Here is a 14325-nt window from a genome sequence, read left to right as displayed (position 1 = left end):
ACTCTGAAAACTAATCCAATTTCTCTCTTTTCTACACCCCCCTTTCCCTTTTTTCCTTCCTGGGGATGTGTTGCCAACCGAAGGCACCCAAGTGGATGAGGGGGTCCGCTCAGCCAGCAAGCGCATCGTGGCACCCCCTGGAGGCCGCTCTAACATCACGTCCCTGAGTTAAGCGACCCCTCCCCAAAGAGAGGGGCAGAAGCAAGAAGAGATTTTCTTGAAGCCAAAATGGTACACCAATATTTAAGAAGGAAAGCGAATCCAAACAGTTGCGATCTAAAGAATCAATAAGCCTCAAGCCTTATGTTTCTCCAATGCTACACTCGCTTGCCTAGCTTTACGAATATTGCTTTGTTTTCTGTTTATGCATAGCCTTGATTTGTTTGACCCCCTCCCCCCATTTCCATGCATGCAATCAGACAGGCTACTAAGGTAAAAGCGTCTGCTATATAGTGTTGAGCGCGTGTGTAGTGCTGCATTTTATGACAAGGGGACAGACAAAGCTGGGATGTCAGGAAAATCAACAAAAGGGACGTGGGTATTGGTGGTGAGGGGGTGGTGGGAGCCCAGAGCAAGGCAGAAGGCTCCGAGGGGCTGGGGTAGGGTGTGTACGGGGAGGCGGGCGGGTGGGTGAGCATAAGGGGGCTTGTGTGTTGTGTTGAAGCACGTTTATTTCCATGGATGATGGCTACTTGGGGCTGCCGTCCTTTTTTCACAGTCTCCAGGGGTCTGTGGAGAAGGCAGGCAGTCTTCAGGTTCCAGACTTTGTCACATCCCCTCCTAGATTTTATTCCTTTGAACATTTTATTAAAACACCAAAACCCAAACCATCACCTTCACCTGCTCGATCATGCCGGTGTTTCGTAGGGCCTCTTTCTCAGTGTTGCTTTCAAATTCTCCTCTTTCCTGGGCCGGGAAGGAAGAGAGGAGGAAACCCTCCTCCCTCTCTGTCCTGCCTGCCTCTCTGGTGCTCTTTAAAAGGCAGCAGCTGGGAGCACACACAGGCCCTCGGGGCGGGGCAGCCGCGCTCACATGCCTTCCTCTAAACGCGTGTTGGAGATCATCACCTCACGTGCTCGTGGCCTTGCCCACCCGGGAGAGCAGCGTGCGTCAGGCATCCTGAGTTAGGACAAGCCAAGGGGGACCCCCAGAAAGGGCTGCTCTTGCTGGCGGTGAGTGGCCGAGTCTTTCCATCTCGAGTTCCAGGCACATCTGTGATTGGATAGGATTTGGGGTTTGAAAATGTATGTGCTTAGGTGTTCTAGGAGTTTTGCTGCGAACAGGTGGTCTCGGTTGAGGTGGGAGCCAAGCAAGGATTTGGGAAAGCCAGTCTGTGGGGTTGGGGGGGGGGCACATTCTGGGACCATGGGTCTGCTTTTCAGCCCTCAACTAACTGTCTGCCCTTCCTTCAGCACATCCTCTGGGGGAGCTTTTGGTATCTTCCTGCAGCCCCCCAGGGTGGTGGAAGTGACGTGCAGCCTTGTGGGATGTGGCACATAACAAAGTGGAGCTCAGTGTCCATTTCCCCATCCTGCCGCTTCTGAAAGTTCAATGTGAGCCAGATGAGGATCTGTAGAACTAGGGGGCCCAGGGGCAGAGAGAGCATAGTCGCCCTGGGATCAGATACCTGTGCTTGTGGGATGCAGCTGGCAGGACCCCCTATGCCTGCGTACTAGGGACTTGAAAGAAAAAGAGCGGGCCTCGGACACCTTTCAGGTGCTCAGGAGAAGCTGCTTCTCTGATGGCACTTCTCTAGCTGAAGACCAGAGAGAGGGGAACAGTGTGGCTAAAAAGGGATTTGGAAAGAGCCAGCGAGGAGGATGTCCCCCAGCCAGCTAAGCACTGTTCTGGTCGTGAGAATGATCGCTTCTCCTCATAGAAGGAAGCTTGCTGTTCTAAGGCTTGTTCATGGTGCCTTTATTTTAAAGGAGACTTAAGGGGGGGAGCACGTAGCTCTTGATTTGTGACTCATAGATTTGCTGGCCTGTCGCAGAACTCAGAATGAATGATGGGTTTGCAGGCAGAGGGAGATTGTCCGACCCGAAGCAAGTACACGAAATACCTCCGGGCCTCCGGGCCTCCGGGCCGGGCTGTTCTGCGGGACATGTTGCAGTACCAGCCACAGCCACCAGGTGGAGGGAAGAAATCAACTAGAGGGTGCGTCCTCTTGTGGACCCTGGGCTCCTGGTACCCAGAGTCCAGCTCCTCCCTCCATGACCTCTCTGTGCCATGACAATAAATCTTTCGTGGCCAGGCTGGTCAGCTGCACTGCACCGGGGCTGCTGAACGAAGCGTTCATTCCCCCCGAACTTGATAGCCTACACAAGCTCTCCACGCTAACGCCCTCATGATGGGCAACAAGGTTTGGGAAAGCCTCCCTTTCTTCACTGACTAGAAGTAATTACACAAGCACAGAGATTCCTAAGAATTTCAAGAAAAATCCCTCTCTTTCCTTGACTTTGGTTTCTCGTACCTTGTTACTGGAGTTAAAGTTTATATTCGAATGTGTCCTGTTCCACAAGGCACACATCAAAGAGCCCTCCCTATACACGGGGTTTAGGAAGAGAACCATGATGCAAGCCACAGCTCTCGGGATTCACGGCATCTAATCCAAGTGTGGGAGGGCATGCTGGACCTTCATCTCCTGCCCAAGCTTTCTTTGGCCCTCTCGTCTCTTGGCCTGGCCCTCCTCTGAGGGTCCCCCAGCTGCCCCCCACCTTCTCACATTATTCCTTACCCAGATAGCAGTCCACTGGGGTTCGCTCTGGGAGGGCCATAATCTTGGGTAGTTGAGAAGGTATTCGTGGAATTGTTAGACCAGCCAACCTCACCCCGTAGAGGTATTTCTCCTATTTCTATGTTTTCTAAAAACGGCAGTGTTGGAGTCCTCCCAAAAATGGGGTTTCTTCAGAGACCGGTCACCCTTTGGCCTTTTTCTTCACACCTACACCCAGAGAGTCATGCTCTGTTGCAAAGGCCTTACTTGCACTCACCCTGAGAAGCCCTTCCCCACAGGGTGGATGAGCCCCGACTTTGGTTCTAGCCACAAGCTTCCCGGGCCTTCCCCCGCCTGGAAAAATCCAGCTGGAGTCCCAGATATATACCCATGGGCTGTCCCAGGCAGCCAGCATTCATTGTAAAAGTTCCCTCTTTGGAAAACGGTGTGTGGGTGTTCCGTTCTGTGTCTGGTGAATATGAACAGACCGTAAATCTCCCTGTGATCTGTGGTAGCTGTGAGGCAGCTCTGGAACGTGAAGAGCTGTTTGGTTTGAACCGTGAAGAAAACTGTGTTTTGAGTTTAGCTGAGATTAAGGAAAAGTTCATCAAGTGACTGTTAATGTACACCTGGTTATTAAAATAACTATGAAATTACAGATGTTGTCACTAGCCTTCTTCTGTGCGCGGCATGCCATTTCACCTGCGGTATTAAAATTGCACAATAAGATGGACATGGTTAATGTGGGGGGCAGATATGATGAGAACAAGAGGTTTCCTGACGACATTTGGGGGATTTCTGTCGTCTTGGTTGAGGTGGAGTTTTTGTCTGGGCCATAGAGTTAGATGATCATTATTGGAACTTAGCATGACCAAAGTTTTTCCTGGGGATCCTCTCATGTAAAACATGTCACTGTTTGAGGTAGAGTCTGGGTGAGTCCAGTATAGATCCTGAAAGGGTTTCTTTCTTTTGTTTGTTTTTTTTGTCATCACTGACCAAGGCAGCAGCTGCGCACTGCTTAGGATTAGAGTGGGTTTAAAGGGCCTGGGCAAAGTTTAGGCTCAACTGAATTCATGTTGCAGTATTTAGAAGAGATGAAGCAGTTTTTTTTAAGATTTTATTTATTTATTCATGAGAGACACAGAGGCAAAGACACAGGCAGAGGGAGAAGCAGGCTCCATGCAGGGAGCCCGACGTGGGACTCGATCCCGGGTCTCCAGGATCACATTCTGGGCTGTAGGCGGCACCAAACCGCTGAGCCACCCGGGCTTCCCGAGATGAAGCAGTTTTTAAAAAATGTTAGGGGCAGCCTGGGTAGCTTAGCGGTTTGGTGCTGCCTGCAGCCCAGGATGTGATCCTGGAGACCTGGGATTGAGTCCCACGTCGGGCTCCCTGCATGGAGCCTGCTTCTCCCTCTGCCTGTGTCTGTGCACCTCTCTCTCTCTCTCTCTGTGCATGTCTCACATGAATAAATAAATAAAATCTTAAAAAAAAATGTTAGGGAAGGGGATCCCTGGGTGACTCAGTGGTTTAGCACCGCCTTCAGCCCAGGGCGTGATCCTGGGGTCCCGGGATCGAGTCCCATGTCGGGCTCCCTGCGTGGAGCCTGCTTCTCCCTCTGCTTGTGTCTGTCTGTCTCTCTCTCTGTCTCTCATGAATAAATAAATAAATAATCTTTTAAAAAATGTTAGGGAAATAGACATAGTGATTTTCACACCTCTGTGGGCTAGAGCTGTTCAGGGCTGAGTCACATCTGACCAGTGGGGGGTTGAGAGTACTGCACAGGCATGAAAAGGTCTCTCTGGTATCAAAGAACTTTCTGGAATCAGCTGTGCTACCATCAAGCCATCATAAAATGGATACCAGCTACCAGCAGGAAGGGGGCGATGGAAGGGCCAAAGCAATCCACAAAAAAATGAGGTCACGTACTTAAGGCTGGCGCTCTTCAGAATCAGGAGTTGTAGGTCTTACCGTGTGCTCAGTTGGCTACAGAGAACAAAACAGGGCACTTGACATGGCCTGGACAACAGGGCACTCGGCATGCAGGGCTTGAGAGCCCGCATGATTTCCAAGAGCCTGTGGATTTCACAAGCCTGGGGAACCAGCTGGTCTACTGGCTGCTAAGCTTCTGTGGGCCTAAGAGGAAGCTGCTTCCAGCGACAAGGATCCAGAGCTGCCTGTGACCCTCGTGTCCCAGGTTTGAAACATCCACCTGCTGTTCTGGTGTATGGAGTGGGACAGGACGGAGATGCTGCAGGGTAGTAAGTCACAGTGCTGAAGAAAAGAGGTGCATGGGCTGTCATGGACAAGGTCAGAGTGAAGGGCAAAATCTGGAATTCTGGGCTGTGCTCCATTAGGTGTGTGCTACAGGGGTCAGGCTTCTAGTTTTTGTATTTGTGGATCATTTAAAGTGTGCTGCACTCCACTGTTCTAGAACATCATCTCTAATACCAGCTTGTCACTGGTCCAGGGCGGTCCCCACAGAGGGAAATGGAAAGAGGAACAGGTGACTTTGGGCACCCACAACCCAACCTCTAGGAAAAACAGTTACACCCACAGTGGACAAAGGAGGATCAGTGGCTCACTGTCTGCAGAAGACATTTTAATACACCGAGGCACATTTACATCAACAGAAGCACGCGTTTCCCACCCAAGGGCTGCCTGTGCGCAACAGCACAGAGGACTGAAGTTTGGATTTTGAACATCAGTGTTTAACCTCAGTCAGACACGCTGAGCTTAGAAGAGAGAGCGATCATGGGCAGACAGTAGGAAACAAGATGTGTAGACAACGCAGGCACCACTGGCTACCGACACAACCACCGTGTTCTGCATGCCTTTTCGTTCAGCCGGTGAGTTTAAGCCTTAGCGTTGCTGCGTCATCAAAAGCAGCAGCGCTGGCTCCTGCTAGCTATATTAGCATTCCTTTTCTCCCTAGCTGTTTGTCCAGTCTAGAAAAGCTATGATGAGCTCAAGTCTAGTCCTTTCTGGTTAAAACTTGCCTATCACAAGAAGCTGAACTACTAATTAATGACCGTAAATTAATTTAGCAGTGCTTCGAGCTGCCTGACATTCGTCCCTGGCCTAGCAATGACCTCCGGCCAAACCAGTGCTGCCATCGGGATGTGTTAGCTATTAGCAGAGTATTTACTTCCATGGAGTTTGGGTTGTGGGCAGGGTTTCAGGGCTTGGTTCTTCCCACACACAGCCCACCGCCACCACTAGAGGTCACTGAATGCAAGGGGGTGGGTGGCCCTTGCTGCAGAGTAAGAGTGTTATAACCAGAGGCTTTTGGTCTTCAACACCTGCTCTGATTTCTCAGATGCTGCCCCCAGGTAAGGGAGGAAGCAGTTAGAAGATGGTGGGAATACCACACAAAGGGCTACAGTAGTCAGCTTGTTTTCTTAAATTCTTAGCCTTGGTTGTCACAAATCCAGATGAGACATGGTCCAGCTGGTTAGGGTAGTAACATTTGACCCAGTTATGTTAGTAACATTTTATTCCAGTTATGGAATAAAACCAAAGACTCTGATACCAACATCTAGCAATCATGGTACAGATTTAGGTGTCCTGGTTTTTGGAAAACTGTCCTAATGTTTAAAACGTGTGGCAGTGGGAGATACTTATAATCTGTTGTTCCATATTCTAGATGCAATGCTTTTTCGTTTCTAACTGGAAACACATTGTGGGTCTGTAACCTGATTAGGACTGACAATCCATCTTACTGCTCTGAGGCTGTGCTCTCTAGTTGGTGTGTCCACTGCTCTTGAATGTCCACAGAGGTGCTTCAGGCACAACAGCAACTCACTGGAAATATGAACTAGGGGTTCAAACTACAGAGCTGGTATTGGGTTCCTATCCTGTTACAAATTGTACAGATGTGCAATGGTTGGCTCCCTTCCCAATGGAGAGCCTACTGATCCTGTTGCTCTGCAGTGTTTCCCGAAGTCTTTCCTCTGGAATGATACATACAAGGTCACAGCAAGAGGAGGAACCAGGCGACTGATGATCTGATCTCAGCAGGTGAACTATGTCCACAGGACAGAAGACTTGAGTCAAGACACATGAAGGAATGCAAGTTGGTAAACATGCCAGTGGCCCCTGACACTCTGCGATTACCAACTGGAAAAGAACCTGGTCACCTTCCACTTGCTCTTTTCATATATAATTAGAAATTGAGTCAGGCCCAGTGCGTAGTTTATAGCATCTGGAGAAAAGCAAAATAGCACAGGCAAGTAATATGTGGGAAATGTAGAAAAAAGAGAATCAAACAGAACAGAAGAGCTGGCTTTAATTCTTAACAAAAATATGGTTGCTCTTAAAGTAGAGAGGCACTGTTCACAGCTCTGCCAGAAATTCTGGGCCTGCTAACTCACTGAGGAGGAAATCCTGAATTCCAAGTTAAAAGCCAGCATTGGCTTCCTACCCATGTGTAATTGCCTGAGTGTGGCTTCCCTCCTGGATGTCTGGTGCAGCAGATGCAGGATCTGTTACTTCTGCCCATTTTTCTCTGTCTGGTCTTCTCTGTTGCCTGCTTACTGCCATCCTGGCAAGGCCCTCACTATAAGTAAGGACAAGGTTTAGATGATCTGAGGAGCCAAGAGGTTAAAACAGCCCCCCACCCCCAGCCTGTTCGCTTGTTGACTCTACTCCGTGGCATCTGTGAGTTGCCGGAGCTCGTTCCTCTGCAAGGATCTTCTGTGTATCAGGAGAGTGGAGTTAAGTCATATGCGTATCTCCCTTAAGTGAATTTAACTTTGTGTTAGGCAAATAAAAATATACAAAGCAAAAGACTGAGACATCAATAATATTGTAAATAGGCAATTTCTCCCACCATTCTTGTAGTTGAGTGGTGCCTTCAGTTCATTTCCGTGACCTTAGACTTCTCAAATGTGGGAGCATCCCACAGCTATGTTATTCCAGGCTACAAAGGCATGTATAATTGGTTCCACGTTTTGGTTCATCTGATACTGGCTGAAAATGGGACCAAAAACAAAAGACAAAACCAAAACAAACCCCCAAATGGTGATCTGTTTCATTCCTGAAAGGTGGCTCACTGCACTGGGCTTCACTAAGAGAAGATAGCTACCACAGTGTGGGTAATTTAAGGGATTTTCCAAGTGTAAATTTTACTATCTTCCAAATTCACCTCCCATTCTATTTAGACTGTAACCTCTGCATAGAAAAGGTGTAGCAGTACTGTACTACGAAGTGGACATGGTCTCAATGTGACCGTGATAGTATTATTTTCTGATCCTCTCCAGACACAGGTCTCTGATAAGAGGACAATTAGCCTCAAGGAACGTACTTCCTAGAAGAACGTGAACAGTATGCTAATAACTGCTTCACAACTGACTTTTCGGGGAGGGGGAAACCCTGATTTGAAGCAATTGTCCATTTCCATGGTGTAAATATTGCCAATATTTACTGCTCATCACCAATCTCAGCTGCCCAGCTTCACATCACTGTCTGGGGTGATGGGAAAGACGTGCACCCAAGGCTCTTGCTAGCTGACGCACGCTGATACGGTGTGCTGACTCCAGAATACCACTGGAAGGCCTCATAAATCTGTGTCACCCCTAATCTCCCGTTCATTTCTCCCTGATTGAATTCCTTCTCTCTCTTCAATAAGATGTGAGGATCCTGACCTCTCTGTGAACTTCCCTGGCTCTGAAGAGCCTCACTCAATCACCCACCTACCAGTGTCCATTTGCCCACGTGTCACAGTGTAGTTAGGAGGGGTAGAAAAAGAAATCTGCATCTAAATATTCCTTTTAAAATCAAGATAAAGGCTGTGTCGAATAACAGAATGGTAGCAGGAAAAAGGTAGCACAGAGCTCCTCTAGTATAACCCTCTCATTTTAGATGAATAAACTGTGAAGCAGCAACCGTGGGGAAGTGACTTGCTGGAGGCCACGCGGTTAATTAGTGGTGAAAGTAGGTCCCAGGTGCCTGGGACTCTGTCTCCATCCTGCTGCCTCCTCCCAAAGGCATTCATACACATTTTCTAAGGTGTGTGTGGTGTGGAGAGGTGAGAACTACTGTCAGCAATTCCTGGCTGAAGTGGCAGGAAGTGTCCAAGCAGAAGAAGGGGAGGACTTCACTCATTATTCTGGCCGTTCTCTTCTTGTGGGTCTTTGGTTTGTTCCAGAGCTAGGTTAGCTGGTCTTTTAGTAAAGTCCCTTTTTACTCTAAAAAGAAAAAAAAAGGAAAGAAAAAACAACACCAGGGCTTATTGTTAAAAAGACAGATGATTTTAAGCTTTGAAGTGATAGAATTAAGCCCAACAACTGAGAAAGGGGCGGGAGTCAAGGAAACCATCTTTAATGTGTCACTGATTTTAAGTGTTTGAGTCTCCTTCCTCTGTCCTTCCCTGAAACGGAAACTTGATGCTAAGCTAATTCACGTATTGCAGGTTTTGAAATCTCATACAGAAAAAGAAAAAAAAAAGGGCTGAATTTTCCAATTTTCCCCATTACGGATATGTATATATCATTTTTGATATTAGAAAAAATTTAAAAATGTTAATCTCTGAAGGCTCTGCCAGTAAAGTCTGGCTCAAACATTCCATCGTTTGCTGGGCTACTGTTGAACCAGGGCTTACTTACTTTTCTCTGTTGAAAATGATGAACTCCTTCTGGACAGACTCCAGATGCTCTTGGAGAAGGCACGTCTTCCAGGGGAACAGGTGGGGGTGGGGGTGGGGGAGAGAGAGAGAGATGCGGTTAGCAGACCGGTGGGGACCCTCGGACATCCAGCAACCTACTGTCTGTTCACTGATGGGCTCAGATCTAAGAAGCACCAGTGGATCTTCACAATGGACACTGGAAATGTGTGGCAGGAGACCCCAATTAGAGTAAGAGGGGAACAAATAAGAAACCACAAGAGGATAAAATATGTCACCTCTGCTCCCCACAGCGAGGAAGGCTTGGGTTATGATGTCTTCCAGCCACTCAGCCCATGAAGAAACAACGGCCTAAAGGTGTGTGGGGGTGAGGGTTTACTGAGCTGGTTACCTATTGGGCAGTCATCTGGCCCTCCTGTGAATGGTTTGGGGGCTCTCCTTGGGCCTAACTGGGGCCTCTCCTTGGGCCTAATTCGGGGCTCTCCTTGGGCCTTGAGCTCTGGTGGAACATTCCCCTCAATGACTGGGGTTGATTAACTGTACCTCAGGCGCAGTGAGCAGGATCTTCTGCATTTGTGGCTTTCTCACAGACCCTGCTTTGACTCTACTATCCAGCTTTCACCATCTCTCTTGACTCCCCCATCATAATGGGAAAATTTAACCTCAAAGCGGTGATAATCACCAGGCCTGGGCCAGTGTCAGACCCAGGTCATGTTTTACAAGTCTGCGACTTGTGTAATACTTCCAAATGACTTCTGATGAAAAAGTATGGCCCGAGGAAAAGATATTTATTCATTTGTTAAAAAAAAAAAATCTAGGAATTGGGAAATAGTAGGTCTTCAAGTACTGAAGAGATTTCTTTCCTGAGGGAATGTTTAGGTGATACAAGAGGCAAATAAAAAGGAGAGGACATTTCAGAGGAGCGGGGAGGGAGCAAAACAAAAGAGAGAAACAGGACTCTGCTACACTTACTCTTATTCTCAGAATGGGGTATTTGTAACCCTCAGGGTTTCTAGTATCAGTCACGGGGGACATGAAACTATGGGATAAATATAATCCAATTGAGCTTCTTGATAGCAGCTTTACCAAGATTTTTATTTAAAAAATTTATGTATTTATATAGATAAAAAATATAATATATATAAAATATATAGCTTATACTTTGGGTTCTTAGAAACATCCTTATCAGAAGTGTTGTTTTCCCCCTAGTTTTACTGAGATATAATTGGTATTCAGCCCTGTATAAGTTCAAGGTGTACAGCATAATGACTTGATTTTCATATATTGCAAAATAATTACCATGAGAGGGTCAGTTAACACCTATTGTCATATGGATTAAAAAAGAAAAAAGAAAAAATGGTTTTTCCTTTTGGTGAGAACTCCTAGGATTTACTGTCTCAACACCTTTCTGTAGGTCATACAGCCATCATGTTGGACTTACATCCCTGGTACTTATTTATCTCTGAAAGTTTGTACCTTTTGACCATCTGCCTCCAATTACTCAAATCCCACCCAACCCCACCCCCCGCCTCTGGTTACCCCAAATGTGATCCCTTTTTCTATGGGTTTGTTGCTTGGTTTGATTCCACACATAATTGAGATCCCACAGTATTTGTCATTCTGTCGGACTTATTTCACTTAGCATGACACCCTCACTGTCCATCCATGTTGTTGCAAATGGCAAGATTTCCTTCTTTTTAAAGGAATATTAGTTATTCCTCTGTGTGTGTGTGTGTGTGTGTGTGTGTGTGTAAGCTAGCAAACCACAACTTCATCCATCCATCAATGTTTCCATGCCTTGGCTATTGTAAATAAATTTTGTTTTTGTTTTGTTTTGCTTTTGAGTTGTATGAGTTTCATACATTTTGGATAACAACACCTTATCAGATACATGATTTGCAAATATTTTTTTCCATTTTATAAGTTGTCTTTTTATTGAAGCAGTCCTACTTGTTTTTTTTTTTCTTTTAAATTTTGTTCATAGTGTTTTAGGTGTTATATCCAAAAAGTCATTGCCAAGGACATTGTCAAGGAGCTTTGTTCCTACTTTTTCTTCTAGGAGTTTTATGGTTTCTAGCATTACGTGTAAGTCTTTAATCCATTTTGAGTTAATTTGAGGGAGTTAATTTTTGTAAGATATAGGGGGCTAGTTTCATTTTTTTTTTACACATGAATGTCCAATTTTCCCAGCACCATTTATTGAGGAGACTGTCTTTTCTCCATTGAATATTCTTGGCTTCCTTGTCAAGTATTGGTTGATGATACTTGTATGGGTTTATTTCTGGACCCTTCATTCTATTCCCTTGATCTATGTGTCTGTTTCTTTGCAAGTACCATATTGTTTTGATTACTATAGCTTTGTAGTATAGCTTGAAAAAAGGACATATGATGCTTCCTGCTTTGTCCTTGTTTCTCAAGATTGCTTTGCCTATTTGGGGTCTTTGGTGGTGCCATAAAGATATTACGACTTCTTTTGTTCTTCTTCTGTAAAAATCTCATTGGAATTTTGATAGGGATTGCACTGAATCTATAGATAGATGGCTTTGAGTAATACAGACATTTTAGCAATATTAATTCTTCCATTCCATGAATACAGGATTTATTTCCATTTATATATGTTGTCTTTCATTTCTTTCATCATTGTTTTGTCTTTCATCCTGTTTTTCAGGACAAATGTCTTTTACTTCCTTGGTTAAATTCATTCCTAAGTATTTTATTGTTTTTTGATGCTTTTGTAAGTGGGATTTTTTTTCAGATAACTCATTGTTAGAATATAGAAATGCTACTATATGATAATTTTGTATCCTGCAATTTTACTGACTTCATTGATTAGATCCAACAGTTTTTTAGTGAAGTCTTTACAATTTTCTATATATAAAATCATGTCATCTTCAAATAGGCAATTTTACTTCTTCCTTTCCAATTTTGATGCCTTTTATATCTTTTTTGTTGCTTGATTGCTCTGACTAGGACTTCAGTGCTATGCTGAATAGAAGTGATGAGAATGGGGACCCACGACTTGTTCCTGATCTTAGAAGAAAAGCTTTCAGTATTTCATCACTCAGTATGATATTAGCTGTGGGCTTGATATATATGGACTTTATTAAGTTGAGATATGTTCCTTCTATATCTAATTTCTTATGACTTCTTTTCATGCTGGATGTTGAATTTTGTCAAATGCTTTTTCTATGTCTTTTGAGATGATATGATTTTTCTCTTTCACTTCTGTCAATGTGATATATCGTGTTCATTGATTTGCATATGTTGAGCCATCTCCATATACATTCCAGGGATATATCCTACTTGACCATAGTGAATGATCCTTTTAATGTACTGCTGAATTTGGTTTGCTAGTATTTTATTGAGAGTTTTTGCATCTGAATCCCTTGGATATTGACCTGGAGTTTCCTTTGCTTTTCCTGTCTTTTTCTGGCATTGGTATCAGGGTAATGCTAAGCTCATAAAATGAGTTTGGGGGTGTCCCCTCCTCTTTGATTTTTTGGAAGAGTTTGAGAAGAAATAGTGTTTATTCTTCTCTAAATGTTTGGTAAAACTCACTATGGTTTCACTGGTGGACTTTTCTTCATTGGGAGATTTTTGACTACTGAATCAAATTCCTTACTAGTAATTGGTCTCTTCAGATCTTTAATTTTTTTCCTAGTTCAGAATTGGTAGGTTGTATGTTACTAAGAATTTTTCTTAGTAAAAAAACACCCCATCTTTTCTAGGTTGTCCAGTTTGTTTGTATATAGTTGTTCACAGTGGTTTCTTAAGCTCCTTAGCATTTCTGTGCTATCAGCTGTAATGTCATTTATATTTTATTGATTTGGGTCCTCTCTCTTTTTTCCTTGGTTAATTGAACTAAAGGTTTTTTGTTTTTTTTAGTATAGTTCACAAGGTGCTTTTATTTTAACATTTGATGTATTATATAAAATATAAATACATATACATAAAATATTATACAATATTTTTACATATACAATATTTTATGTTTATATATGTATATATGTTTATGTATTATATATCATATATTAACAAAACATATAAACATACACAAAATTTTGTATTATAAAATATATGTAAAATACTGTGTAATATATTTATATACATGTTTATATATGTTATAAACATATATGTATGTTTATATAAAATATATATAAACACACATAAACACATATAAAGCTATAGATACATATATGGACATTTGAAATGTTACTTAAAACATAACATGAGAAATATTTAAAATATTAACACTTAAAATATGTTTAACATTAAAAATCAAGATTATAATCAACTAAAATACAGAAATGCATGTGAATTTGTTTCTCTATCACCTAATCCTGTGTTACCTAAAGATATCAAATAAACACTCAGGGAGGAGTTTGTGATATGGCACTGTCGACCCCATGAGTTCCACCCCTGGTCCTTGAAGTGTTCACATTCAACATGTTTTCTTTCCTTTACTTTAGATGAAAAAGTTTTAAGAAGTTTAGTGACATGGATAAGTCAACAACAGTAGCCAAAAAGAAAAGATGAAGGAAAGGAGCAGGAGGCAAGGAGTATGGAGGGATGAATGGGTCTTATCTGACTGAGAAGGAAAGGATTGGTTAGAACTCTTTGAACCTAATTCTCAGGGATGAGCAGAGCAAACAGCTATTGCTATTCCTATTTTTTTTATATATAAAGGAATAAATGCTTACAAAGGATACATGAGTTAATGTTTAAATCATTACGTTTATGGTACCTGGGTGGCTCCACGGTTGACCATCTGCTTTTGGCCCAGCGTGTGATCCTGGGGTGCCGGGATTGAGTCCCACATCGGGCTTCCTGCAGGGAGCCTACTTCTCCCTCTGCCTCTCTCTCTCTCTGTATCTCTCATGAATAAATAAATAAATAAAATCTTTAAAAAAAATCATTACATTTAAAAGAATCATATAGCTATTTGGTAAGTAACCAGAACACACACTGCCTCATTTGGTCATGACAG

At 43.8% G+C, this 14325-nt stretch overlaps 2 protein-coding genes across 7 annotated transcripts in view; one reads left to right on the top strand and one right to left on the bottom strand.

Moving 5' to 3' along the window:
• The window catches only part of DPYSL3 (dihydropyrimidinase like 3), a 120677-nt gene extending 117303 nt beyond the window's left edge, over positions 1-3374 (top strand). For all 4 annotated transcript variants that reach the window (XM_072749929.1, XM_072749926.1, XM_072749928.1 and 1 more), the window contains exon 14: positions 84-3374. In XM_072749929.1, coding sequence (XP_072606030.1) covers positions 84-172 — 89 coding nt within the window. In that variant the 3' untranslated portion in view covers positions 173-3374. The remainder of the gene's footprint in view (positions 1-83) is intronic.
• A 1923-nt stretch (positions 3375-5297) lies between these two features.
• The window catches only part of STK32A (serine/threonine kinase 32A), a 130330-nt gene continuing 121302 nt past the window's right edge, over positions 5298-14325 (bottom strand). For all 3 annotated transcript variants that reach the window (XM_026018620.2, XM_026018634.2, XM_026018628.2), the window contains 2 exons: positions 9322-9386; positions 5298-8904 (listed from right to left, as the gene is read on the bottom strand). In XM_026018620.2, the coding sequence (XP_025874405.1) occupies positions 8814-8904; positions 9322-9386 (156 nt within the window). In that variant the 3' untranslated portion in view covers positions 5298-8813. The remainder of the gene's footprint in view (positions 8905-9321; positions 9387-14325) is intronic.

Source organism: Vulpes vulpes, chromosome 2 (genome assembly GCF_048418805.1).
Source record: "Vulpes vulpes isolate BD-2025 chromosome 2, VulVul3, whole genome shotgun sequence".
NCBI classification, from domain to species: Eukaryota; Metazoa; Chordata; class Mammalia; order Carnivora; family Canidae; genus Vulpes; species Vulpes vulpes.
The sequence above is the reverse complement of the archived record's forward strand: the minus strand, read 5'-3'. Positions and strand labels throughout refer to the sequence as shown.